This window comes from Betta splendens, chromosome 9, assembly GCF_900634795.4.
Source record: "Betta splendens chromosome 9, fBetSpl5.4, whole genome shotgun sequence".
NCBI lineage: Eukaryota > Metazoa > Chordata > Actinopteri > Anabantiformes > Osphronemidae > Betta > Betta splendens.
The window spans coordinates 7,639,903-7,667,704 of NC_040889.2; the positions used below are offsets into that span (position 1 = coordinate 7,639,903).

Below are 27,802 nucleotides of genomic sequence, written 5' to 3' on the forward strand. Positions count from 1 at the left end.
ACAATCCTTCCAGGAATGACTGAACATACACAGGAGCTCTCTCAGCAAGTTGCTTCATTTAAATCTGGTCTTTGACACAGAAACAACGGGCGACCTTTGGTACACAACGTGGACCTGTCTGCCACACACTCCAAACTACAGGTAACTGACCAATTAAGATTCCTTTCATGACAGATATACAAATGTGCAAATTACAGAGTTGTGATGTTTTATCAATATTTTATATGTATTATATATTCTCCTCACTGAAAATTTTGAGGCTCATTGCTCTGCAGGCAACTTCCTGTTTGACAGGAAGTTCCAAGAGCCAGGTTTCAACCTCACCTTCAATATATTTTCTGCTTCTTAAATACATATGTCTTGAATTTTTAAGCACTATAGCAAAAGATAATTAGACTTTATAGAGACATGCTTTCTAGGAGATTTTAACGATGTTGTAAAATGTTAAAGTAGTGACAGCACTACTGTCACCATTGCGATATAAAGAGAAGAACAAATTTAATTATGATTAATATTCATTATTTTATTTTAAAATGAAATCTACGTTTCATATCTTGTTAAAATCAATATTTCTCTATGCATCTTTCTTTTCCCTGTCCATCTTTCTTTTATTATCATAAAACTTGTAAAACATCACCGTGCACATTTAGACTTGCAGCATCCTTTGTTTCCCGGTACAACATTGTTTTTTTTAAATCAGAATGACACAGCGGGAAAATCATTAAAGTTCCTCCTGCAGCTCTTCCTCTTTTGTGGTCACCTGATATTATTTACAATATACTAACTAAAAAAAATGTGGCAAACTTCTCCAATCTTGCATCACGGGAATGCTGTTTTCTGAGCTGTGTGCACTGCAGGGCTGTGTAGGGGGAAAACCGTGTGGACGGCTTTGAGCTGTAAGATGCGTATAACGGGCTCATGGGACAATGACTCACAACCAAGACGACCAACATTTGTTTGCTAAACAAATTTCGGCAAAAGAAGCTTCCCTAAACACACGCTTTAATGTGTGAGCTAAAGTGATTTGTGTGTATTTTCATGTCTTTTCAGTGGCTCAAATGTGTAAGAACGCGTGGCAGAGTTTCCATCAGGGCAGTGAGCAGAGGTAGAGATGTGTGCAGTGCCACAGAGCTGATGTGACTTCAGACGATGGGGCACAACCATGGTGCAGTGTGCATCAAAACGCACTGGTGCAATGCTCCTTTGACATTAAGATCTGTGCACAGGGCACTCAAGGAGTTTCGCAATAGGTCATCCTGTGTGAGTCACGGCATGACAGCAATGCATTAAGAAAGACATTAGATGACATTGATAAATTTATGTGAATTTAATCTAATTATAGTTTGTGTGGGAATATGTTGCAGTTTCAAGAAGAAAATAAAAGCATAAGACGTGTGTTTTGCCAAGTTGAACGGGTGCTAAAAACGCCACCTGGTGGTTGTTGTTGAAATGACTACTTTGATGGATTTCCTGGATTCATTTCTTCATGCATAGTCCTTTTAAAAGTTCTTAGACTGGCACAGACACACATGTCTACGTCAACATTTAAACCTGTATCGTTTTTTTTATTTTAGTTTTTGCACAGCTTATGAGGCAGATGTGTGTAGGAGGCAGCAGGCGTGAGGGAAGATGTGCTCAAAGGACGTATACACTGTCTGTTCTCATGACCGACTTCAAAGTGAGCCGGTGGCAGCCTGCTCTCAGCAGCGGCACGCACCCTTGACCAATGAAAAGTGAAAGTGAATGCTCATCCACGGTCTGCAGACTCTTCCTCCGACGGTCTTTGAAGCCACTAAACGGATCTGATTGACGTGCGAAGCCGACACATATAGACCAGCTACATAAAGACAAAGCCTCCATTGTGCTCTCTTTTCTGTCAACAGCGATATAAAAACCGTAATAAGTTAGCTTTTTTTCATCTTTAGGTCACATATGAAGGCACAGCATTTTATAACTTCAGATGGTCAGAAAAAAACAACAGGTTAATGTGGTAAAGGCCATTTCAAAGCCACAGACACATGCACATCATCAGAGTTACAGTAAGCAACACAGACATGACTAGACACTAATGCATAGTTTCAGTTTCTGTTGGCTTTCCTACACCCCACCAACGTCATTGCCTGGAAGCAGGTTATTCATAGGATGAAAAGAATTAGTAAGAATTAATGTGAAACTCAATTCTGTGAAGCTAAAGTGAAGCTAAAGTAACAGGCTAAAACACAGGATTCAAAGGACTTTTAATAATAAGCTCAGCTCTCCACACAAACCGAGCAATCTCTGTCATGATGACCTGTGAGAAGTGTATGTTAAGCAGCCTTTGCTGGTGTGACTAGTGATAGAGGCTGGATCTCCTGCGTGTCTGAGCTCTTCATCATTATCTTGACTCACTGACTCATGTCTTGGCCACAGAGAACCAAACTCTGGCGGCGGCCTTGTCTCGACGCAGCGGGAAGCCGCGAGCGACAATGAGGGAGAATTAGAGGAGGGAAAAAGGCAAATAAATAGGTGCTTCAATACATGACAGGCTAGCGACAAAGCCCAGTGTGGATGAGAGGGGGACCGGGCTACACAGAGAGGGAGAAGGCGAGCGGGAGAAGCCTTGATGAAAATAAATAGCTGGAGCTCAAAGGGAGCCAAGGGTTGAGCGGATTGGAGGTGGTGATGAGTGGAGAGCTTTACAAAGTAGCACGTCTAAGGGAAAGGTTTTAATGAGGCAGATGTCGTTGTGTGTGTGTGTGTGTGTTTTCTCATCTGTAACGCGGACACTCGCGAAATCCTCAGCAGCGATGCTCCGAGCTTCCTGTCTCCACGTGGGTGGGTGAGGATTTGCGGAAGCGTGCGCCACGGATGGGTGGACGGACGGACAGACACTGGTCTGTAGGTTGGGTTTAATTCAATCAACTCTGGTCAGTCGCAACAGAAAGAAACACTGCTCCTTTGTTTTCACTGACACCTGCCAAACACGAGCATTAACAGAGTTTTACTATATTTATTTATTTATTTCACAGTCATCTGTGGATTAGAGCTTCACGAGGATGGAGATATTTTTGAATATTACAATACAAAGGATGCACAATTCAGAAAATTTAACAGGGAAGACTTGGCGCCATGTCATTTGTTTATCAACACTTAATAATCAAATAAAGAATAACTTCAGACTGCAGAAGGAAATCGAACGCCAGCACTGTTGGTGTCCTTAACAGACCTCAAGGTATGAATGTATGTAAAGCCTGTGGTCGGAGCAGCAGGAGGCCTGTGGTTAACCGTCAGCTCCCAGGTGGAATAAAAGCAAGTCAAACAGGCCTAAATAGGGGGAACAGTGGCTGAACAACCAGGGGATCATAAGGTGTTGGTCTCATGAGCTGAGGACATCACAGTCATACTGTTCTACGTTACACGGCCACTTAGCAAACAATCAGTAATGAGCCACGCAAGCTAAGGTACAGTCATTAGGAGGGGAGGAACACATGTGGTCAAGTGGTCAGAAAATACCAGTAAATTAAAGGTCACTGATTGATATTTAACACAACAATATGAATTTAACCCTTTAATCTAAATATGCAGCAATAACCAAAAACATTCCTCAATTTCTGACCCGAAGCTTTAACATGTTAGGTTTCAAAACCAGTCGTATTTAAATGCATGATGTTGTGTTATTCGCCCTGCAGGTAGGTGTTTGGTTTCTCACCCAGAGCCATTTGACCTAAATGGACACATTATGGGTTTGTAATGGTGGAGGAGCAAATGGGTGACAAAAGCCTAACTGAGTGGCCTCCCCGTACCCATAAAAGCCTCCAGGAAATAGTTATTTAGGTAACATGCCTTGCTCATGGGCTAACAGAGACGCTCACATAGCACGGACAAAGGCTCGGGCTGAAGCCACACAAGCCAGCCAGTTGTCTAACAGCGGGGCCTGGGCGGCCATTCTCTGGGAGGAATGCAGCTAGGTGGACAAAAACCCGCTTTCTCACGCCTGCTCATGGGCACGTTTCCCCCGGCCGCGTCCGGGAGCACCCGGCGAGCGCCGCAGCCGGGCTCCTCTGCGATGCCGGCGACAGCGGAAAGGCAATTAGACAGCGCCCGCGCCGCTCTCGGACGGCGGCGTGTCGTGCCAATTAACCTCCCAGGGAAAAGAGGGAGAAGGAGGAAGAAGGAAGGGAGGCAGGGAGAATCACACACTCCCACACTTTCTTTACCTACCTCCCGTCTGGGTTCAGTTCTGCATAGCTGCAGTTCTGCGAGTCCCCTGCTCTGAATGTGTTCTCCGTTCGTTCTCCGCTGGCACTGACAGCTAATTTGCACTCAAATATTCTAATTTCGATGTAGAGTACTTTCTTACTTTGATACTGGAGCCTTGGTTCCCCTTGGGACTGTTGGCTATCGGTGACTCCACATCTAAGCCACTTATGAACACGTTGGTGGGGCCTTAATAAAAGAAAAGGAAATGACGTGACATGTTTTAAATTCCTTTACAACAGCATGCGCAAAACTGTCCAATTACAATTTCAGATGAAGCAAGCAGGAGAGGATGCCAGCGTGGCGTCCACCTCATCCCAACTGAATAGGTGTCCAACAGACCGGGTTGGGACGCTTTGAGCTAGAGCACGCTGCCTTTTGTTACTTCAGTCAAACCAGTAATCAAGTTTGTCTTTTGGCAACACTAACATTAGAATTAGAGTCCCTCCAAATCAAATCAGGATATGTTTATTCACTTCCCAAATAAAATGCTACTGAAACAGCGCTGCCACTGGCCTGACTTGAGGCAAGTAAGCTTTGTCATAGACCTGACCGCAGACAGACCAGCACATCGACGGATGCATACGCACATATCCAGTAATGTCACATTCATTAGACGGACTAAACATAGTAGCCTGTAACTAATGAGAGGCAGCTAACCAACTGTCAGATTAGATGCAGTCTGCTTTGGACTGAGTGAATTGCAGTAAACTACAAGGCAGTACTAGTACACGAAGTTAAACCAGAACACAAAGATTTTATTAACACTTTACACATTTTATTAATGTTGATTAACATTAACACTTTGGACAAATAAAAACCTTTAAGCTAAGAGGAAACAGTAAACTAGACTCCATGGACACTCAAAGGCATCTACTTCTATAATGATGTGGTTAACATGACTCTCTGGCTCGACACACCTGTTAACGAGCAGCCAGGACTTTTTAGTTGCCTCATATAAGAACATTAGTATCAAATGCTTCCAAGGTGAAGGAACATGGTGCACAGTATCAATGGCATGAGTATAAATATAAAAGAGTACATTAATGAAGAAAAAAAGGAAAGTCTCTAAATCTTTATATGACACGCTACAGATTTATATATTAAAACACAACTATGGTATTTTGACTAAAGTTGTAAAGTTTTCCTAATGAATGAATAAATGAAAAGTGGAGACGCACACAGACCACATCAATCTGTGCGTGTCCTTCTCTGCCCTCTGGTTTCCCTTTTTCTTAACAGAATTTTCAATGAGAAATTCAAAATTGAATCATGATTTAATAAGGATAATATAGCAATTTCATTACATAATTGGTTAATTTACTGAGTAATTGTTATTTCCTTTCTTTTTTTTTCAGATCCAGTTGCCAGTTGTCAAAAATGTTTCAGTCATGCTCCGGTTCAGAGGACCAGTCGGTGATTAATCAGAGACATGACGGTCAGGGTTTGTACATTTCTGGACCACATCCCCGTAGCCGGCATCAGTTCTGGCCCCCTCATCCCAGTGGCGCCATTCATTACGCTCCCCCACAGTTGCCCTACGGTGGAGTCTACACCAGAGCACCAGAGCCAGGTTGGTGCCAAGCTTCAAGCCAGTGCAAGGTAGGGAACAAATTGGGTCATTAATAAATCAACTATGTTGTTACAAGTTTGTGGGACTAAATTTCACAGTAATCCTTCTGATAGTCGTTAAGAGGTTTCAAAAAATTCAATAGAAGTCACATCTAGGCAATTTAGCAGTTTGGACCAGAGTCATTAACCTAGATGCTTCCCATACATGTTATAATCACATATTATATAATATTATTAACCCTCTACATTCAATGCTGTCTACAGTATCTATATCCCCACTGTTACCTGACAAAGAGCTCTGATCCAAATAAAAACCGCCATAACACCATCAATTCACATGTAAAAGAGCCGCCACCGATGTGAGCGTCTCTCATCCACACACTCACCCTAATAACCTGCACATCACCACAGGTATAGATTGCTCCAAAGCAGCGTTGTCACATGTCTAATTACAAAGCCCCGTCAAACGCATCAGCTGTCATAAATATGAAACCGCGACCACGTCGTAAACACAGCGGGCCTCCTGTGGTGGACCTCCTCCAGCCCCGCTGCAGGTAAACAGCATCAATGACACATTGTACTTATTCATCACAGGTGTTTAGAGACGTTAAAAGGAACAGAGACTGGTGCAACAAGGCGGTTACAGTAAAGATCACGGTCTTTTCAGGGACAGCTGACAGTGGCAATATATATAATTTGTCTTTGTACAGCATGCACACAGCCATCTGCTGCTGATACATACTGGCCCGATTGTGATTTTATTGCTGTTCACACAAGGCAGGAACCATTTGAATGACCTCTGTGTTATAGGGGTCATTTATTTGGAATTTGCTCTGTGGGGATTGTAGCACCATTGTCCAGGAAACTGAAAACCCCACGTACAATGCGCTGATGATCGCTGAGCCATAACTAGGGAGTGCAATTAATATAAGCTATGCGGTATATCAACAGCGTGCGAATTTGAGTCCGTCTGAATCCATAGATTGCACAGTGATTGCAGGCCTCGCTTGGGATTTTGACAAATCACATGTATTTCCTGGCTTTGCTTTGATGCAAATGTGAATTTTGGATGTTTGGGATACATTCTGCCTATTGTGGAGAGCCAGAAAATTCCTCCAGGGGCTCAGGGAGAAAACTTACCGAGGGGAGATATGAATCAGATTTTTAAAAAAGGAGGAAGAGAAAACATCCCTGGATGAGATGGATGACTGATAGACTTCAAAGTACCACTGCAGTATGTTTCTCACCGCTGTAGGTGGCCTTTCATATGCTAAAGCTGCGCTGGTGTGTTTGCATACGCGTGAAAATGCCTGTGGGTGTTGCCCTGTTACCTGACGGTGAGCAGTCAGTGTGACACCTTTCCCATGACGTCATTCAGACAGAAATACAAAGTGACCTACACTTTACCTTGAATTAAATTAGCTATACTAGTCCCTCTTATTTATTACACTTGCCAATGATTCAACTTTAACAAGTTTAGCAATACTCAGTCTTACTAAAAATACGGTTCTACAATTCCCATGGCTTCATTCCAAACCCAGTGGGCATTGAGTGAATGTCCACCATCCTCTGTCACCGAAGCTAACACAGAGGTTGAACTAAAGTGAGATAATCTGAGAAATTATATTGAGAGGAAATGAATAAAAGGAGACTGCGGCAAAACTAGAAAGAAGGAGTTACGGATGAATGTGTGAGTTAGAGGGGCATCAGGGCAGCAGGGACACCAGCAGGCCACAGCACGGGAGAGCAGCGGTGATGGCCTCAGACCACCCATCTGGACTGGCTGAGTGCCTGGGCCGGCTGGACGGCCGCTTGCATGCATGATTGGTCCAATACAGACACGGGAGTCCTGTGAAGTAACTCACATGGATGGGGACAATGTGCTTGAAACATCAAATATGGCAGCGGGAAACACACATGCTATCACCAGCAGCACTTTCCCTCCATATATGGCTTCAGGTTCAGTGAGGTGCGGCTGCAGGTTCATGCCTTGCACTTCCAGAGCATCCTGCAGGTGTGTCTTTCCTGATGACTATGATTATGTACAGTACTACAATACATTACAGTATATACTGTAACTTAGCTAATAATAGAGCAATTATGATAAATATCTAATGTACAATGTGACCATGACTGTCCCGCCGAGCAGTTAGCGTGAGACAGTCTGACAGCGAGTGGTGAGACTGATGCGCGTTTGCTAATTAGGCGCGTCTCAAAATGCTAATGAATAAATGGCAGCTAATAGTTTGACGACATTTCTCGCAGAGCTGTTCAATTAGGCGGCTGGAATCATTTTAACGTTGTCGGCTCACAGCCTGATTTACAGTGGCTACTGTAAATTAAATGAACTCATCAAATGAAGACCCGGACTTGTGTTTTCGGAGACAACTACAGCTAAAGAGACAAGAGTCTCACTGTTGCATAGTTGATGCAATTATGTCTTTGCAAAGTCATGCAGCGGGAGGCACCTTGAAGGAAAATATTATTTAGTAAAACCAGGCTACGCTTTCTTCTTTCTATGATATAAATATTACATTTTATCTTCTTGGTTTGACAGAGATTTGTTGGAGGTCATTCTCCTGACCCATCTGATAGAAAGGGTTATCGTACACACTAATAGGATCAGACAGAACGGCCTAATGCTCATGTCTTTAGCGTCTCACACTGGACATAACTTCATTCTAACAACACACACATATCACCACCCCCTCCAGCACACCCTTGACCTCCTCCTATGCCGATTGTTCTTAGGACGGCACAGACGGAGCCATTAGACTGCCACAAAGTCTGACCCACGAAACAAAAACGGGCCAAATTCTGGATAAAACATATCATAATCCGTTAAGGTGGACTGCTGTGTGTGTGGGGAGGGGGTTCAAGGCCACCAAGCTTGCTATTCACATCATTCAGAGACACAGGGAGACCTCCGGGAAAGACATTGTGAGGTGTTGGTATGAGACGTGGTATGACACCCCTGGAAAGAATGGTGATTAGGAACAGAACAAAGAGGACTGAGACGTTTGTTACCATATGGTGGTAGATGTTGACCTGCTTGTGCAAATGACTTCACTTGGTGAACAGTTGCACAAATTGTGAATAAAAGATGATGATGTGGGGTCCCAGCTAAAGGTAGAGCTGCAGTGAGCTTCTCCACGGTGCACATACTGTAAACGCCTACGCAGAGACTGGTGTTATGGGTAAACACAGGTTGCATGGGGTCATGGAGGAGCATACCTCCCAACTCTTAACAAGAAGAAGAAAAGACCCCCAACACCAGAACCAGTTGCTACCTAGTTCTTGTTTAAAATGAAACACAGATGCAAGTCGACAAAACCCAAACTAGAGCTGAACACTACACATAGCAATTTAAGTTATACACAACTCATTCCCTTGTGCCCTCGGTCACCGGTGGGTCAGACATCCTGCGGTACTGATGCCATCATGGGGGAAGTCTGCACACCTAACACAACCATTGCTCCAACCATTCAGGCCTGGGCGTTACTGGGGCCCCCGCATACTCTGTAGCTTTTATAAGATTAATTCAATGGATGGAGCAGGTGTCTGACAGAATTCCATTCCTATTTAAACCCCTAGACCCATACCAGCGACCTAATCCTATTAGGCCTAATTGAGTGAAGTCAACAGTCTTTTTCAGTTAAACTAAGTTCATGCACTAATAGGATTCAAAAGGGGGCAAAATAGGTACAGTTGTAGCGAGCGGTGCTGCTGGAGTGTGGCTAGTGAAGTGGGCAGTGTTCATCAAGCAGTGGATAAACGGCGACTGTGCTGGGACCAGCAGAGGCTTCCCACTGGCTTTGGGGATCCGCGTCTAAGTAAGGGGAAGGAGTGGGCTGGAGGTCTCCCCGGAGGCCAGATAAGCTCAGAGGGGGGAACAAGAACATTGTAATTGCCATTTGGGAAGCCCTGGAGTGCATGTGTTGGTCTGCGCATGTGTGTTTTTATGGTCCATGGAAAATAAAGTGTGAGATGTCGAATCTATTCTGGATCCTTAATCCTAATGGGCTCATCTTTAATTTTCTGTGTATGTTTGTGAATAAAATGTACTGTATAAATGAATACAGTCACATTGTTAATCACGCTAACGCAATGATGGTCTGGCTAGTGTAGGTGTAATTACTGTAATTGATGTATAAATCTGGCAACATTAATGTGATTGTCGGTACATACTGTGATTCATATATTACATCATATTAAGCGCATCACAAAGGTAATGTGATTTTCAAATTAAATCGCTGAAGAATGTGATCCAGCGTCAGTTGTGGGCTAATTCTGAAACGGGTACCAAACCAGCACTTCTTGATCATTTTACTATTATTCATAGAAGGATGCGCGCTTCGATTAAAACTACAAAGACAGCAACCGCTGTAGATCACATCTACAGCGAAGCGTCCGCAAGCCAAAAGACAGTAGGAAATGTCAGGTTAAGCCTTACAAATCTAAAGCTTGTCACACCACGGACTCCTTGTTTTTGGCTTGTGGCTACAACATGATCTTATCAGCCCCCCCCCGTTTTTTACAACTCTCTACCTTTGTTCCCTGCTGAAAGACAAGATGAGTAGCTGTGATGGACAAAGCCTCACACACTCACACCAAATTAAAGAGGTCACAGTGGCACGCGGTGTTTAGCCAGTGGCGTCAGGGACACAGACAGGGCCCGAGGACCTAACCTTTCAGGGCTGCCCCGAACCAGAGGTGCTACACGGGACGCCCTTTGAAGCAAACACATCCAAGGGGACTTAAAAGACAAAGGGTTAGCGTGGGCTTTCAGTGAAGCAGATGACGGCTCAAAAGAAGACATCTCCCTGAGCATCATCAACGGGTGGGGCTAATGCGGAGAAACACAAGTGACAGAAAACTGGGATGCACTAGAGTTTAACCTGACAAGCTATGACTTATCAGACTCTACCACGGTGTGATAACACTAGTGCATGTGTGTCTGTGTCCAATACGGAGAGGGAGATCCCTGAACGAGAGAAAGTCAAGAGGGAGTGGAAGAAGAGATACAGCTTAGTACGATGATAGAACACAGAGAGGGAGGGAAAAAAAATCAAAGAATTGGAATAATTGGCATAATTCAAGGTGGCTGGGCACAGTCAGGGGGAGTGTCAGTGCTGGGCAAATCTTTTGCCATCCTCAAAGAGAGACGGTCTGCACAATTAGCCACACGAACTCTGACCCTGCTCAGAATAATTAATGAATAACAGAGGGATAAAGACAAAAAGTGCGGAGCAGTCTGCTTGAGTGGCGAGCGATGGTAATACATCAAAGAATGCCGTTAATTGGCCCTGTGGCTTTCATTCTTTGCCCTATTTCTTTCAATTCATTGACTCAAAATAATGGGTTCAGGTTCATTATCAACAGGTCGTAAGCCCTGGGAGTGCCAAAATTCAACAGGAGAGTCAGGGGTGAGTGTGTGTGAGCGAGTGTGTGTGTGCCTGCCAGGGCTTAGCGCCCGCCTGGCCCCCCAAAGTCCTGACAACGTCACTTCCACACCGGGGGAAACCAAGAGTTGTCTAGTTGTCTCGGGACGCGAGCAACAAACCAACAATTCTAAAGGTTTAGCTTCAGTTGCGAGGAGCGTTGCATGAGTTGGTGAATGCCCCACGTGCCGATCACGATGCTGGAATATAACTGGTACGGCCAGGTAAGTGACTCTGACACACCTACCGGTGCACACGTGTGTGTTTGTGAATGCCTGATGCTGCGAGTCTGCTGCGCCTCCAGAGCTGCGTAGGTCAAATTAGGATTTTACTGCCTACTATGATGTTAGGATGTAGCGTTCCACGACAGTGACGGTTAGATGACGCACGGGAGCCAATCGTTTTCCAACATCACAGGCTTCCGACCACGCTTCCATTGGGTCAAATCAAATCTTCATAAAATATGTTTGTGTCATGTGCCTGTTTCAAACACTGCAGATAAAGAGCGGCCTCACATCAGATCACTTGTGCCGTGACGACTGTCTGACACACAAACATAAAACGCTGGCCACACCCGGAAATGGCATTAGGCTAAATTGAATTCAGTGCTACAAATAAATCAACCTGATTTGTATTTTAATTATAAAAAGAGGCAAAACAGCATCAAACTACAAATATGACTGGAATTATTATTATTTAACAAATGTTATAATTTTAATAAATGTGGCACAAGTAAAAAAATCCAATAGTATTATTTCAAATACTGTTTATATTTAATACTATACTATACAGTCTGCCTTTACACTACCACAATGCATTTTTCTGGAAGTGTATAGAATCCTGCTATAAACCCAGGCAGCCTCTTCTTGTGACTACAGTTGACCTCCAGTTCACTCTCGGGTGCCTGTTGAGTCCGGAGTCTCTCTATCTGTCTGTACGTCTCGTTCTTTTGTCTTCCCCTTCGCAAACTTAATTTACTGATAACTATCAAAGCCAAGACGTGCAGTTCTGGACTGAAAACCCACAGGTCATGTGAAATTACTCCTATTCATGTACAGAATCAGACACACCGAAAAGAGAGTGGGCCGAGGAGGGGTGGTTAACTCAATTACCGTAACTTTGTTCACGACACGTGATTTTATTAGGAATACCTTGCAGCTTGTTACGCACGGAACTATTTCAACCAGCCTCTTGGCCAACTGCAGCTTAGTTTGTTCCACTCTACTAGTCTTCAAACTGCCATATGCAGTGTTTTCCCATACCTGGGTGAGCCGTGTCACGTAATTAATACCCTGAAACACGCCTTAAGTCAGTCTTTGGTCTCTGGGGCTCCCCATTGTGATGAAAAGATTGTTGTCGTCTCGCGTTAGCTTCACACAGGTGCCTTTTCTGCCTGCACATCAGCTCACTGCTACAGTAGAACCAAGCGATGGAGACAGAGAAAGGGACATCGACAACGATGTAGAATGAGGGACGGCTGACGAAAAAAAACAAATTGAGCTTTTTTTTCATTTACCGTAAAAAAATTATTGATGGATTTAGGATAAAGATTTTAGACGGTCACTGATATCCATAAATTAACCACAGTAATGGATATTTGACTGCATTTTTCTTGTGAGTATGATATAGCAGGATGATAATGATGATGAAACAGATGATGGGGAATTGGTTCTAAAGGCATCCAAGAATTGTACTATTTAAAATCAAAACAATTATCAGGAAAGTGTTGGATCAACTACAACTTTAAGGACGTAGAGCATCTTGTTAGGTTGAGGCAGCCTTGAAGGTGCGTTCAAAGTTTGTAGGTAAAGGCGTCATTTCCCCTAAATTGAAAATATTTTCCAAATATGTACAGTATAGAACCTGCTCATAGTTCGTTTGAGCTTCACTTCACTCTTCCCTCACTTTTATTTGTGCCCAGATGGGAAGAGAAGCACTGGCAGCATCCTTTGTCCCAGCAGCCTGTTCGTTCAAACGGCAGGAGCACAAATATAGCCCCAACTCAGCACACAGGCCGCCCTTTGTCCACAGTACAAACCATATATTATTAGTTCAAGTAAGGTCAAAGTTGATTTAATTTTCTGCTTAGTTCTCATTAAAGAGCTATTGCATTATTTCATTTCCCACAATCAGATTAGGTGTGTGTGGGGAGGGTGGGTGCAGGGGGGTGATCAATATACCTCCACCAGAAGCTTTTGAACAGTGGATTGCAAATTTAGCACACAAAATGCACTTTATATCAGTTAGAGGAGAGCAGAGGCCGCTTTCTGATGCCATGTTAAGCCTCAAAGGTCAGAGGAACTGCACTGAAATACGCCTGATTTGTTCCCTACTAAATTCAATTGTGTTCTTTCAAACACTAATCAAGATATTTTTTCATATAATTCTCTTCCGATTTGCACTTACTGATTATAGTGGATGCTACTGATCAATGTCAGGGGGTAGTAGTAAGGGGGGTGGGGGTTGTAGTGTAGGTAAGTTCAATCTAATAAAAAATATTCACACAGTCAGCTGCATCACCCTCACTGAAAACAAAGCAGACATAAACATAGTACAATACAACGCTGACAGACCTAGATGAGATTCAGTGAATGGTTGCTGATACCGTCATACATGAGCAACGTGTCCAATAATCCACTTAGATGTTCTTCATCGTGTTCTCATATTTTTTTTCATTTTGGCGTTTAATAGTATAATTTGATGAGAGTAGCAGGACAAACCTAAGCAGCATGGGAGCGAGAGGGTATAGATTCCAACCACCTGAACAGAGGTCAGAGATCATGTCAATCGGGTTGTTTGCCGAAATCGACAGTTAGACCAGTTTTAAATCTGTCATCGGCATTTTCATTGTCTGTGAAAATTTAAAAGGATCTTTTATCAGACTGAAAAGCGAACTCACTCATGAAACATTGATGCTTTAATGATGATGTTCTTTACTGATGAACTAAGGTTAAAAGTGCTTTAATCAAAGCTAACCTAAAACTTAAACATTCAGGACGTTAATGCATTTTCTCTGTATACTGAGTATTTTGTATTTAGACCTCTGCCCACCCCTGAAAGGCCTTTAATTCTGACTGACTTGCAATCAATCATGTGCATAACTTTAATAAGACTGCATCATAGTTACAGCTGAAGCTCACTGGAGCTTCTTTTCACCGGCTGCCAAAGCGAGAGATTAAAGTTGTCTACAGTACAGCTCTCTGACATCATTCCTAGAAGCAGCGTTAGCCAGCAGCCTATCCAGTTCTAGTTCACTGGACAGCGAGGGTGAGGTGGCTTCATTTTACAGCTTAACGGCTACACAGCAGTTTACCCACAGTCCTCTGCTTTGTGGATGAGGCACGATCCTGCTGAGAAGTAGCCGAAAGTCATGAATCAGCAGCACAAAGAGGTTAACATACTAACTCCTGTAATACTGAGCAATATTAGCATCTGTGTACTGTACATGTACAGTATAAGCCACTGATGCTGTTACTGTGTGCACATAAACACACACACTAGGTGGCACACTATACATACAGTACAGCAACACAATATAATCTAACAACAGGACCTCCAAAAATGCAGACAAGCAGTCACATCCATGCACTGGTGTCCATGATCCGCTGTGTTTGTGTGTGTGTGTGTGTGTGTGTCCTTTCTGCTGTGCTCTAACCACTTTAGCAGCAGAAATGATATTTGTCCATTTCTACTTACTGCATTCCTGCATTGATAGAGAACAGGTCTCCCTCCCTTGGTTTTCTGAAGACTTTCAGTTGACTTAAACCACTCATGTAATGTTTGTTATCTGAAAAAGCCTCAATGAGATGATCAAATAAAATTAAAGCTGATACAATCACTGATACACACACACACACACACACACACAAGCTATAAAACAAAAAATTCCTCACTATTCTGACCAATCAGATATCATCCTTTGATTATGTGTTTACAAATAAAGCTGTCAAGGTGTCTTCACATGAATGGAGGAATTTCAATTATTTTCTCACCACTGTCAAGCCAGAGCAATTTCATAAATTCAATATTTCAACAAGGTAACACATACTTTCACACACAATTTCACATGTATTCCGGTTAAAATGGCTGTAATATTTAATTCATATGAGAATCATTAAAAGTGCAGTGGTGCCGTGTCCATTATGCATTCCTTTTCTAGCAGGATAAAACAGACCTTAGATGTGGGAACTGCACTTTGAAGTGCTGTCTCAGAAGCAGGCCAAATCTTACAGGAAGTCCCTGATGTTTAATACATGCCGTGCAGGGGGACTAACAAAGGTGAGCACATGTGGCTCGCCCCGCGATGAGCCCAAAAAACGGCCAGCTAGGAATTTAACTGCATCTGATAAGCTGCAGACATCAGATAAACAAGAAGCAGACAAATACACACGTGGGGTAACGGCGAGCTTGTGAAGTAGTAAACCCAGCGACCCAGAGGCACCGACGGGCATGTGATCCTGCAAAAACTCAACAGATGGGTAGAAGAGCTACACATTAGACAAACTGTCCTTCAAAGAGCAGCAAAATGACTGAACAACTTACTCTACATACAGTATATTACCAAGTTCTGTTTAGTAAAATGACCCAGTGTTATGATGAATTATAATTTGTACCAGATTAATTAAAAAATGAAATTTCAGTTTGCTTTGAATTATGTATTTCTTGAGTTATTGTTGCATGAACTGTGACTAGTGTTTAGTGGAAATGCTAATGGGCTTCCCAAATGCCTCGATGCGCTTTGCTACGCTTGGTAATATTTATAAGTTTCACTTTGTTTGCCCGTACTCAAGGCCTTGGTGTCTGTTTTTGCTGAGGAGAATAGCAGCAGCTGATTTAGCATTTCCACTGTCTAAAGGTTGGGAATACAGGGAGGACTTGCAGTAACCCCGCTCAATTTTGCTGTGTCTGGGAATTCTGCTGGAGCCACTTTTGGAAGTCCCGTGCCGGCCTCTATTGTGGCCTGACAGCGACTGGAGCGCGATAACGCGTTTCTGCGAGTGCACATCGGTGCCTTTTAGCATAGCTGCACACATGCAGATGACTTTTTTTTGGTGCGTTTCCCCAACCGAGGCCGTCGCTACAGTTTGATGACTACAAAGCCTTCCAAGGGAAGTAGGTGTCACGGAGATAACCTGAGAAAATGTGCTGAGCTGGGCTGGATGTTCTGCAAGCAGGAAAGTGCGGTGATCCACAAGCAGGAACTCACATTCTGTCAACTTATTACACCCGTGTACACACACACACACACACACACACACACACACACACACACACACACACACACACACACACACACACACACACACACACACACCCAACTGCCATCTGTATTTCTGCCTCTGTCAGGCCTTTCCCTGACCAAAACACAAGCATGCCCTAACACACACACACAGAGGAAACAGCCTGTGCGGTTCCCAAATAAGCTGATGTGTCATGCCTTCCTTTCCGATATTTCTGCAAAAGCTCAGGAAGAGGGGAGGCTGCGCCTGTGTTCTTCTTCCTCTTCTTCGCGCCCTGTCGCGCCGAGAGACCGAGCCGTAACCGTGACAGCTCTTGTTCTTCCGCGGCCGCCGCGCTGGGAGACGCTGTCACTTGCGGGGGAGCCATGATTCGCTGTTGCGTGGTCAAAGTGATCACCTTGACAGAGACCCAGCTGCTACAGGTAGGGGGAGCGCTCTAACTAACACCCGTGGAAAGCGGGAGTCGGATCAGACGGGGACAAACGTGCGTGCATTTGTTTGCGCTTTGCATGCAAGAAAGACTGTCTGCGGTGGGATGCCAAATCCTGATCAGCTCCCTATCCCAGTCTTATCTTACCACACATTTACGCAATCTAGGGTGTGTGAGATTACAATGATCTACTGGTCAGCACGCTCAACAGCTAAGAAGCTTTTTGTTCCACTTTCATCTTATCTCCTGAGAAATTCTGAGCGTGGCTGCCGCAGATTGTGTCGATGTGATGCAAAAATACAGAAACGATTCCCTGCCTCCTACCAGGTTTTGCCCATAATTTGTACAGCTAAAGAATGTCACCATCACCCAGAGTTTCATAAGTTGCTGGATTTTTCTGAAGTGAAAGGAGAACTTGGGCAAGACTGAAACCGGGTTAGGCAAGAGCTTTAAACTTAGAGGGGACACCTGTGAGTTTGTGTGTCATACTAGGGTTGTGAGAGCAGCTTTTCGGTGGGACGGCAGAAAAAGACCCTTTAGCATCTCTTAAGGTAAATTATGCAGTTGTTAAATGCATCTCCATCAAGTTGCGGACTAAATTAAACTGGTTGTATATTCTTCAGGTTTGTGTATGTCTTCTTGGAGCATTGCTGTGATTGATTTTATTGCTGTTGTTGCATAATTGGCTGCAAATTGCAGTAGATGCATATTATGTACTGCACATTATTGCTAAGGAACCCAATATGAACCTGTTGCAGTTGGTTTTTTTTAATAATCACACAGTGCTTGTGCTGTGTAAGCGAAAGGGTTTGAAAAAGTTCATTCATTACAGGAAAAGGGAAAGAGGAAAAGACTGAGCAGACACATTGTCTGGTACTGACAGTTATTTAAGTGGTTGTAATAGAGGTAATAATTTTACCATGATCAAGTTGATCTCCCAATTTCCTGATCTGACGCTGAAACTTTAACATTAAATGAGACAATCTACCATTATCAAATATGAGTAAAGCCAAGAACAAGAATCTACTGTAAGTGCTACTAATGCGTGCAAGAGTATCCTAATGGCAAAAAATGTGAATGGACTGTGTTAGTTGACACACTAGTCCAGAATAACATGCATGGAAACGGAAGCCTGACCTCCAACAGTGCCTCAATTGTGGCAGCAGGTGCTGGTAGCCACACTGAGAAAGAGAATTTGTCTGTAACATCACAATCGCCGTAAAAATCCTACACTTGAGCTCTGATTGGTCCAATTCTTATCTCAGTCCTGCCCCATGCGTATGACGGGCATTGATCATTTTCTGCATAACCTCTTCGCACATGCACAGGCCTGCCATTGTCGATGCTGGCTGCGGTGACTGAAGCGCCATTACCTCTCAAATCTAATAAGATTCGCCTTAAGTGGATAACAAGCGTGTCTCCGGCATTTACAGTAGTGAGAAAGCCGGAGCGCAACCGTCACAATCTGCTGTCACACAAACAGATGTGGTGTGCAGCAACGCTGGCATCCGTCCTGCTATAGTGGCAAGAAATGTTGATTGGCTAACAACTGGCATCTTGTTTGGCCTTGAGACGTCAGATAAGAGCTCTTAGTCACTACTGACAAGTCGACTATTGTGATGAGCCAGTTATTAGTTAGGTGGGCGAGTGAGGAATGATGGCTCATCTAGCTGACAAGGGGGATTTAATGCTGAGTTTTAGTATAAATGTAAAGCTACTAAAGCCAAAAGTCCCCGTGGAACAGAACTATTGTGTTGTAGTTGACGTTTGACCCCTGAAAAACCTTTACTGCTGCCATCAGGATACCTGATTTAACACATTCAATGACCCCCAGTGATTTGTATGTTTAAAAAACATTTACTTTTTCCTAAAAAATATAAAGAGGATTGAAATTGAGTTCACGCCAAGGTTTTGTTGTTACAGCCTTGCTCTAACATGCATGACCACAGGCTAACTGGAGATAATTGTAAGTGACTGAGTTAACTGACTCAACTATGCTTCTGAAAGCGTGTCTTCACTGTGACCAGCAGTGGTTACAGTCAGAAAACATCTCCTACCATGTCTACCATTTCTTCAGTTTACAGTACTTATGACTGTAGGAAACTGCCACAGAAAGATTTTTGCTTAACTGGGTTCCTTCTATTTCCAACTAATGTGATGAGGTCAGTCATAATAACAATATGAGCCTATATTGTACTATTTTGACCAGTCAATAGCATGTTTAAAAGACATATGCATAACAGACAGACAAGGGGACCATTTACAGCTAACAAAGACTAACATTATACAATCAACGTCAACAATACATGTATTATTGCTAAGTACTCTAAAAATGGCTTTACAGGCCGTAAACTAATAAATCATACTATAACAGTGAGCACCGTTGTGAGCCTCAGAGGCCTGAGTAAATTGGATGTTTTGAGGTGTGATGTTCCTTCTGGAAATAGCGGCTTTTTGTAATGAAGACCTCAAAATAGCTTCTTGTTGTTTGGGAGAATAACTATTCTAAAGTGTCTTTACTGAAACCAGTGAATGAATAAAAAGACATGGTTAAAACTGGCATTAGAGGAGTTATTTAAAACCCCCAATGGGGAACAAGGGTCAATTGTGCTGCCACAACCCCTGGAGCAGGCCGGGTAGAACTGGACGCTGACAGCCGATTGGTCACCCAGTCAGAAAGGGGCGGTCCGGCTGAATTAGTGATAGTAGCTAAAGTCAGATATCCTGCAGTGATCAAACCCCGGGTGATCTGACAGTCCAGCGTTTGAAGTGATTATCATGCTAGGCGACATGCTAATTAGTTCACTAAGGGCCCTTTAAAAGTCATCGGTTGGGGACTTGGAAGGGACAGACACTCACTGAGCAGTCAGCACATTACCAGGACAGCAGCTGCAGCAGCAGGCTTGGATACCTAAAGTTGACTCACTGCCACAAAACATCCAAGACTATCTGCTGTTTTTGAGAATGCCACACTTAACTGACTGCAGTTACTACACAATGCGGGACGCGACCAGAGCTTCAAACGTAAGACTACTGACAATCTGAAAATCAACATGTTTGTGTTTGTTTTACTTTTGTTACTATTGATTATAATGTCTACTGTGTACTGCATTTTAATATCATTTGTAATTTTGCTTGTCAGCATCGAATCACTTGAGATTTGTACTCAAATAATCATGACCTTAAGAATGACCTTAATTCATATCATCAGGACTCTTTTGCCTACGAACTTCGTGAGTGACTAAGAATAGGGGAAATTGTGACTCTTGGCTATTTCTGAGTTAAATGAATGTATGGACTTAGTCAGTGCTGCTCTACTCGTGGAAAAACAGTAAACAGTGCCTTACTTCCTTAACCTATTTTCTTCTAAGTGAACTTGTGAATGATTTGGTTTTGCTGCAGGTTCAGAGCCATCTGGAGAACTCCAAATTCCACCTCCACCAGACTCAGAATCAGCAGGTCAAGCAGTATCTGACGCTGGGCGCCAAGCTGGCCTCTTCCACCGGCCAGGGCCACACCATCCCACATCCACACGCCGCCGGCCAGCCGCTGGCCTCTGTGCCCATCATGAGGAACGGACACATGCCCGCCGTCAGCGACGGCAGCAGCCCCAACAGCCCCGTCACCCTGCTCACGCTGGCCAGTCACGACAGCGAGGTGGGTGAAGCCAATGTATGGAGAACGCAAACGAAAGCCTGTGTGAATTATGATGTTGCTACATTTATGGAACTGAAATTGAGAAAATGAAAACAGTTAGATTGAAACAAAGAATTCGAACCACAGCCTGCCGCAAAAGAACAAACTGTGGGCCATGACTTTTTTTTGCATTTCGCAACATTCGCTGTGTGTTTTCCTGCCCTAAGCTCATCAATAACTGTTTCTGCTGCAAATTCTGAAGTCTTTTGAGATAAAAGAGATAAATCATGGCCGACACACTGTTGGACAATCAACATGAAGTAATTCAAAAGAACCGACGACTGACTAATCCAGTCAGTAAAACCTCAACAATGCAGAGAATGGTTCTAATTAATCATCCAAACAAAGTGGTGCCATTATTGATCTCCCTCTCCCACTGATGGGCTCATCAATAACTTCAGACAAACAGTCTCTGATGAGAGAAACCTTTTCAAAAGAGAGAAACAAGTCTGGTAACAGTTCCGCTGGCTAGCGCTGCAAAATAGTGGCCGGCAACATGTCTGTTATTAGATTTTTCTCAACCAACCCTCCCCATTTCTGTGTCCATTTAGAATTTTGAGAGTTCAAAAGATCAGACTTGGACATAAAATGACCACAAATACACTGAAATGACTGTTTTCTTTTAGTTTCCAATGGATGAAGTTATTGATGACCTAATTAGTCTTGAATCCGGTTTCAATGATGGAGGATTGGATTGCATGGAGGCTAACATAATGCAAAACAACGTAAGTATATGTCACCTTACCCACTGCACTAACAGCTGCACATTAACACTGTTCAAAATGCTATCTGTGGTAGAAAGGTCTGTTTTATGGATTTGTGCAGCTTATTGTTTGTCTGGAGCCAACATTCCATGCAGTTCCACACTACATATTTCTTAATAACTCCTTCCTTTAAGTTCTATGTAGACTTCAAAGTGAGCTTCCTCCACCCAAACATTAAGGTGCACACTTGACGTGCTTGGGAAAAGGGGGACCTCAGCCTTAGTTTGAGGTCAGCTTAAGTCCAGGCATGAGTCAAAGTTCACAAAGGCTTAGCGACATTTTTCAAATTTCTCAAGACGTTTAACAATGAAGATTAAATTTAAAAGAGGGATGATGTGGCCAGAGTTATATCATTAACGACAATATGGCAAAAATGAGACTATGAGGTATTATTGCGCAGCCACTGAGATACTGTATACCAAAGCAAATGCAACACCTGCCACACAAAGATATGGTGAGGTATTATAGAAACAAACGCAAAGCAACAACCGTCCGACAAAGCATCACACGCAAGGAGATAAGATAAAGCATAAGGGGGGAGATGGGGAGGAAGAACAGCGAGTCCATAGGCTTCAGATGAGGCTTCAGCAACAGACAAGCACGGACTGAAGCCACTGAATTGGGTTAATACATACTGTAAACTCCCTATGGGCTTGTCCAGAAATGATACTGTTCTTGAATGGATCAAGTCATCCTAATTAGTCATGCAGTACGATGGATCACACCGCTTGACCATGTCAACATGTCCAGGAACACAGACAGAAAAGGGATTGAAGTGATTGCAGTGGGAGTAGTTGGGGAATTATGATAAGCGGTGTTGTGTCGTCGTCCTCCTCCACATCCTCTTGTCTTTATCAGGGTGAGATAATGAGGACACACACACACACACACACACACACACACACACACACACACACACACACACACACACACACACACACACACACACACACACACACACACACACACATACAGTTTACCAGTAGGTATTGCAAATGTTTCTTGTTTCCTCATCTGGGCCTTTATATTTTCAATTTCCGTTCCTTCCTCTCTAAGGACTCACAATTCACTGGAATGACGTAAATATACAAATGTGGATATGTCATAAACTACATTATCACAGAACTGATGCTTTCCCAGACAAGAAAAGCTGTTCTGTCCCCGCTGATGCAGTTGACCTAGCCTTTTCATCTAATAGGATACTATTTTCAACACAGAGCACATCTCTGTGTGTTTCAAGCCCTTTCAGCTGTTTGGGTTTTGAGAACGGTGGCGTTCCAAGATAAAAGGCCCACGCCTAGTCAGCCCGAGCCCAGGGTTGGAGGTCAGGGCTGGATGGAGTAAAGCTAGTGGATGAGAACCCTCTACTGACCCAGCTTCAGTAAGGTTAAGTCCTTGTTAAGTTGGTTTTACTCTTTGTGATGCAACGTGAGCAGGCGATCGGAACATGACAGCGATTCATGAGTTTGCCCTGTCCTGCTGTGGCAGACCTGTGGACACTACCACTCCCTGCTGGGAAGGCCAAACCCGGAGGCCCGGGGGCTCACTGTCTTCTCTGCAAGCCTCTGATCACTCCACCTGCCTCTTGTCATTTTGGTCGAGGCTAAACAATACGGCACAGCAGTAAAAGACAACTATTAGTGCTGTGGCCTTTGTCAGAGTGTAAAAGACGATCGTGTTGTTGAAATGTGCTCCTCCTGTAACTAACCCCCTGCCTCTCTCTCTCTCTCTCTCTCTCTTCATATCATTCCCACTGTAGGTGTCCCTCAGCAGCAGCATGCTGGACGTGTATGGGGGTGAACAAGGTATGAACGCCCCTAATGGTGGAATGAGTCCCACATCTAACCCCACAAAGCTCACTGTTAAAAGGGAATACACAGGTATGAATGCATACCGTGGCGGAATAACTAACCCATAACGGGCAGAGCACCTGAGTCCGCTATAAATGGCAACGTGTTCCACGTGCACTGGCCGAGCACGTCAGCTCATTTGTGTTCCACGAATAGGTCGACCGAGTGTGTGGACATTTTCGTCTCACACGAACACACGCAAAGCTTTAAGAAACGAGCTGCTTTAAGACATTTCCTATTGCCACCACGCATCAAGCGAAGGAGCCTAATTGATTTAGGAAATAGAAAGGATGCCTGAAGAGGTCTTCGTTCTCAACGGGCAAATAAGTAAATTGGCATCTGTTTCATTTCAGTGTGGGTGAAGAGGACAATGGCATGTTAGAGAGCTGAAATTGTCTTGATTGAATCAACAGCGACAAATTGGGAAATCCAATCTCAGGTCCCTAATTATGTAATTCGCAAGAATGCGAATGCAAATGTGGCTGCACTGGCATTTTTTTGTTCCTCTACCGGGACCGATTAGCGAATTTGCTAAACTGTCTTAATTACGGGAGCAAGCGGGCTAAAAGTGGTCACCATTTTGTCTTTCACAATGAGCCTCAGACGCGCTGAAGGCAAATAAATCGGGCTTGTGTGTCAGGAGGTCAAACTTGTGTCCGCGGCGGGGAGCGATAGGCCAAAACATTTCTGCCTGACCCCGGCGGTGAACTCCCTCCAAACAACCGGCCGTGTGTCTCCTCACTGGCCCTTTTGTGGAGATTTGCGGTCGTTGTCTTTCTGTTGCTAAATGCGTGTGCGTTGCTAATCAATTCGTTCCCCTGTGTGATTTACTGTTTCTTGACAGAACACGACACAAGGGTGATGGCCAAAGAGAGGCAGAAGAAAGACAACCATAACTTGAGTGAGTGTCTTGGGGTGAACTGTGGCCAGCCTTCAGCAGCGATCTGACAAAGCTCCAGTGATGATAATCTCGCTCTGCTTTTGCTCTGCCCATTTAGTTGAAAGAAGACGGCGATACAACATCAACTACAGGATTAAAGAGCTGGGGACGCTCATACCAAAGTCAAATGACCCGTAAGTTGCCCAATCCTAAATGTATTTACCGAGACGATCTACTCCCATTTAACTTTGTGTCACAGAAACCATTGCAAGAACTTGTCTGGCACGGAAGAGTATTAAATTCTAAGCACAAAGACACTCCAGATGGTGTTCATCGAATTCAAATGAGTCCTCAAACACATTTCAGTCATATTTCAAGGGTGCACTTGAACTTCCATTGTAGCCTCCGCTCCAGGAGCCTGTACATCCTCTTACTGTGTGCCGGCAGCTCGGCTGAAAGCATGAGTGATGAGGAAGGGGTCAAATGCAAAGGAGCGGGCCACACCATTTGAATCAAAGTTTGAAGTTAAAATGGAAACACAGACATGGAGCGTGGCGCTGAATTAAAATCCCTCGTCCATCTTTGGCAATTGAACTTTGCTTCAAATTTAAATGGAAGGTTAGCGTTGCCGTCGTGCCATTAACACGGGATAAAAGAGAATATTAGCGCTGATCAGACCAACGTCTCATTCATGTGGAAAAGGACAATCTCAATACAGCTTCACTTTCCTTTTTAAAAGAAGCAATATCTCCTAAAGAATGACTTGCTCCGTAGCACCTTAAGTCCATTGCTCCCATTCCCCTCTTGTCTTCCTACTTAGCTCATTTTCTGTCACCTATTTTTACTCGAGGATTAATTTTACTGAACAAGGAGGTACGAGAATGGACTCTCCACGTAGCTACTTAACTATTCTATTAAAATTCCCATTCACTGTTCCCATGTAATGTCCAAGGATGAATAATTGCCCCATGTAAATCACCATTTCTTATTCATATCATAAAAGGGGAAAAACCACTGTGTTAAAACTTTTCGCCTCTTTTATTTTTTTATTATTGTGGAGGCTTTTCTGCCGACATCAGGGGCTTCTGTGTAAAAGGTTATCTTTTGCATTTCTCTCCTCCTCTGTAGCGACATGCGGTGGAACAAAGGCACCATCCTGAAGGCCTCGGTGGAGTACATAAGGTGGCTGCAGAAGGAGCAGCAGCACGCTCGGGAGCTGGAGGGTCGGCAGAAGAAGCTGGAGCAGGCCAACAGGAGGCTGCTGCTGAGGATCCAGGTAATGAAATGAGGAAGTGATGTGGCACGTATGAATACTGGCGATATTTGACCTCTACATTCAAAACAACACTATATATACACCACCATATACTTGATACGCCCACAACGTCAAAACACTGTATACTCAGTCTCCTGATAGAGCTCCCAGCAAATACCCAAAGGATACAGACAATTACCAATTGTCTGAAATAGAAGATGACCACAGTCCATTTATTTATCTTTGTGCAGACGCAGACTGTGGTTTCTGAGTTTAGTTAAGTGACGGGAATATTAAATCTGCCTCAAGGATCACAAACATCCAGGAACACCTCACCGCCCCTGATGATGAAAGATTGGCAAATTGTGACAACAGTGGTTGTGTGGGCTTGTCACATACTTTGCGTGTGGGGGAGACGTGTACTGTATGTGTCAGTACACAAACTGCTTCATAACCTCAGTAAATGCAGGAGATAAGCAAGGTGTGGCGCTGACTGTCTCACTGTTACCTCATGGGAAGTGACTAATCCCATATTGGACTTGTGGTCTCTTATTTCTCCTTCTCCAGGAGCTGGAGATCCAAGCACGGTCCCACGGCCTCCCGAACATGGCTGCAGCCATGGGCACGGTGGAACTCTCCTCCCACCTCCTCAAACAGCAGCAGCAGCAGCAGCAGCAGCAGCAGCAGCAGCAGCAGCAGCAGCAGCAGCAGCAGCAGCAGCAGCAGCAGCAGTCGTCTCCCCAGCAGGCCCAGCAGCCGCCTCTCTACCAAGAGGACCCCAACAGCGACTACCTCCATAGGATAGCTGCGGTGGCCGGCGCGCCGTCCGCCCCCTCGGCCGCTGGGCCGCAGGACCACCTCGCCGCCACCGACGGCTGCACCACCTTCTCCGACCCGCTGTCCCACTTCACCGACTTCTTCAGCGCCACGCTCAAGGAGGAGCACCCCCTGGATGAGATCCTGATGGACGACCCACTCTCACCGTTCGGCGCCGACCCGCTGCTGTCGGCCGGCTCGCCCGGAGCTGCGTCCAAGGACAGCAGCCGCAGGAGCAGCTTCAGTTCGGCGGAGGGCGATGACCTATAATGGGGGGGGGGGGCGCTTCTGTGAATAGACACTCATCATGACAACACTGCTGCCACACGCAGAGCCCTTTGAACAGTGGGCTGTAGCTCCTGCTGTACAATAATGACAACTCACAAATGACCGCTGACACAATTGAAGGCGCCACGCGCATAAACAGTGTTCCCCATGGATTTCCTGTTCCCAACCAGTGGGTCTCTCTGCCTCCCGGACCGAGCGGGATCAGACTAACCAGAAAAAGGGAGACATTTAGCTCGCATGTACATAACGTAACTGACTTTTCTACTACTGAGGCAGCCGAACACTGCATCGCGTGTGACGGCCTCTGACGACGTGCCAAGCAATCCTGGATCAATACTGCACTACCACAGCTGCAGCTTTGTGACGTGCCTTATTTGAACTCACAGTTTTGTCTTAAAAAAACACATGAGCATGTAACATTTGTAGCCGCATCCATGTCTAACAAGCCTCCGTCTTGTGTGTGTTGTTATTATGTATTTATATACAGTATGCTTTAATCCATGTATTCATACAGAAGATATATATTATTATCTAATGTTTTTTTTTTCTGTTCTTAGTCGGGGTGGGAAAATATAATAAACCCCCTTTTTTGATATACTTGCTTTAGGATTCTTTTAAACTTATACATGCAGCTCCGCACATGGACATGGACACACACACAAAGCATGACATAAAATGTCCAGTTGTTTACTGAGCGCACTGACCATGCTGCAAAACAACAGGGTGAACAAGTGGTCGTAAGTTCGACAGTAGAGAGTGAAGGAAGCGCTTCCAAGGTGGCTGATTGGCAACGAGCAGCGGAGAAGAGAAGAGGGCAAGGAAATTGGATAATAAAGACAAGGAGAGGAGCAGTAATAATTCTGATGAGCCTACTGTGAGCTGATGAGCCCTTGAGGACGGATAATGGTGAAGGATAAAGAGTTGCGACGAGGGCTGTTAGCTGAAACTTTCCCTCTAGGTAAGCAGGCGAGGACATGCGTCTCTCCACTCGCTGTGACGATGAATAAAGTTTGCTGGCGAACATCTGTTTGTGGCACAGTGATACAAACTCTGACCTCATTATGAGGCTTAAAAACTTGTTTTGTGTAGTCGGATCATTCGTCAGAGTGTAGTTTTCCAATCTTGAAGTCATGCATTAATAATACAACTAACAGACTGGTCTGAAAACATGCCAATACTTCCCTAATGAATTTCCCATCAAAGCCTCCATGAATTAAAGTTTTAGCATTATTAGTGTGTGTTTCTCTGGAATGAAATCGAACATTCTTCACTTGCATCTACTTTTTAGCCGCTTTAGTCTCATCCAGTCAATACATCCAACAACTCCAACTACA

At 44.2% G+C, this 27,802-nt stretch overlaps 2 protein-coding genes across 10 annotated transcripts in view; one reads left to right on the top strand and one right to left on the bottom strand.

Moving 5' to 3' along the window:
• tfec (transcription factor EC) lies at positions 1-27,698 on the top strand. Of its 9 annotated transcripts, none has more exons than XM_029163119.3 (9): positions 1-141; positions 5,595-5,838; positions 20,322-20,576; positions 21,242-21,340; positions 23,139-23,259; positions 24,074-24,130; positions 24,228-24,303; positions 25,238-25,385; positions 25,932-27,698. In XM_029163119.3, exons 2-9 carry the CDS (start codon positions 5,617-5,619, stop codon positions 26,448-26,450), a joined length of 1,497 nt encoding a protein of 498 aa, XP_029018952.1. In that variant the 5' UTR covers positions 1-141; positions 5,595-5,616; the 3' UTR covers positions 26,451-27,698. The 9 variants fall into 9 exon arrangements, with proteins under 9 accessions (XP_029018952.1, XP_055367708.1, XP_029018957.1 ...); XM_029163120.3 differs by having other exon boundaries at positions 2-141; positions 23,139-23,184; XM_055511733.1 differs by lacking the exon at positions 21,242-21,340.
• LOC114862620 (aldo-keto reductase family 1 member B10-like) overlaps positions 1-27,802 on the bottom strand; it is a 103,657-nt gene that overhangs the window by 31,051 nt on the left and 44,804 nt on the right. The window contains exon 5 of the mRNA XM_055511731.1: positions 4,340-4,425. Within this exon, the coding sequence (XP_055367706.1) occupies positions 4,340-4,425 (86 nt within the window). The remainder of the gene's footprint in view (positions 1-4,339; positions 4,426-27,802) is intronic.

What these genes read in the sequence shown, in the direction of transcription:
- tfec (XM_029163119.3), top strand. Translation starts at nt 5,617, where the DNA reads ATGTTTCAGTCATGCTCCGGTTCAGAGGACCAGTCGGTGATTAATCAG. An exon ending in CTAACATAATGCAAAACAAC is followed by an intron (nt 21,341 to 23,138) that starts GTAAGTATATGT and finishes TTCCCACTGTAG; the next exon opens with GTGTCCCTCAGCAGCAGCAT. An exon ending in TGTTAAAAGGGAATACACAG is followed by an intron (nt 23,260 to 24,073) that starts GTATGAATGCAT and finishes GTTTCTTGACAG; the next exon opens with AACACGACACAAGGGTGATG.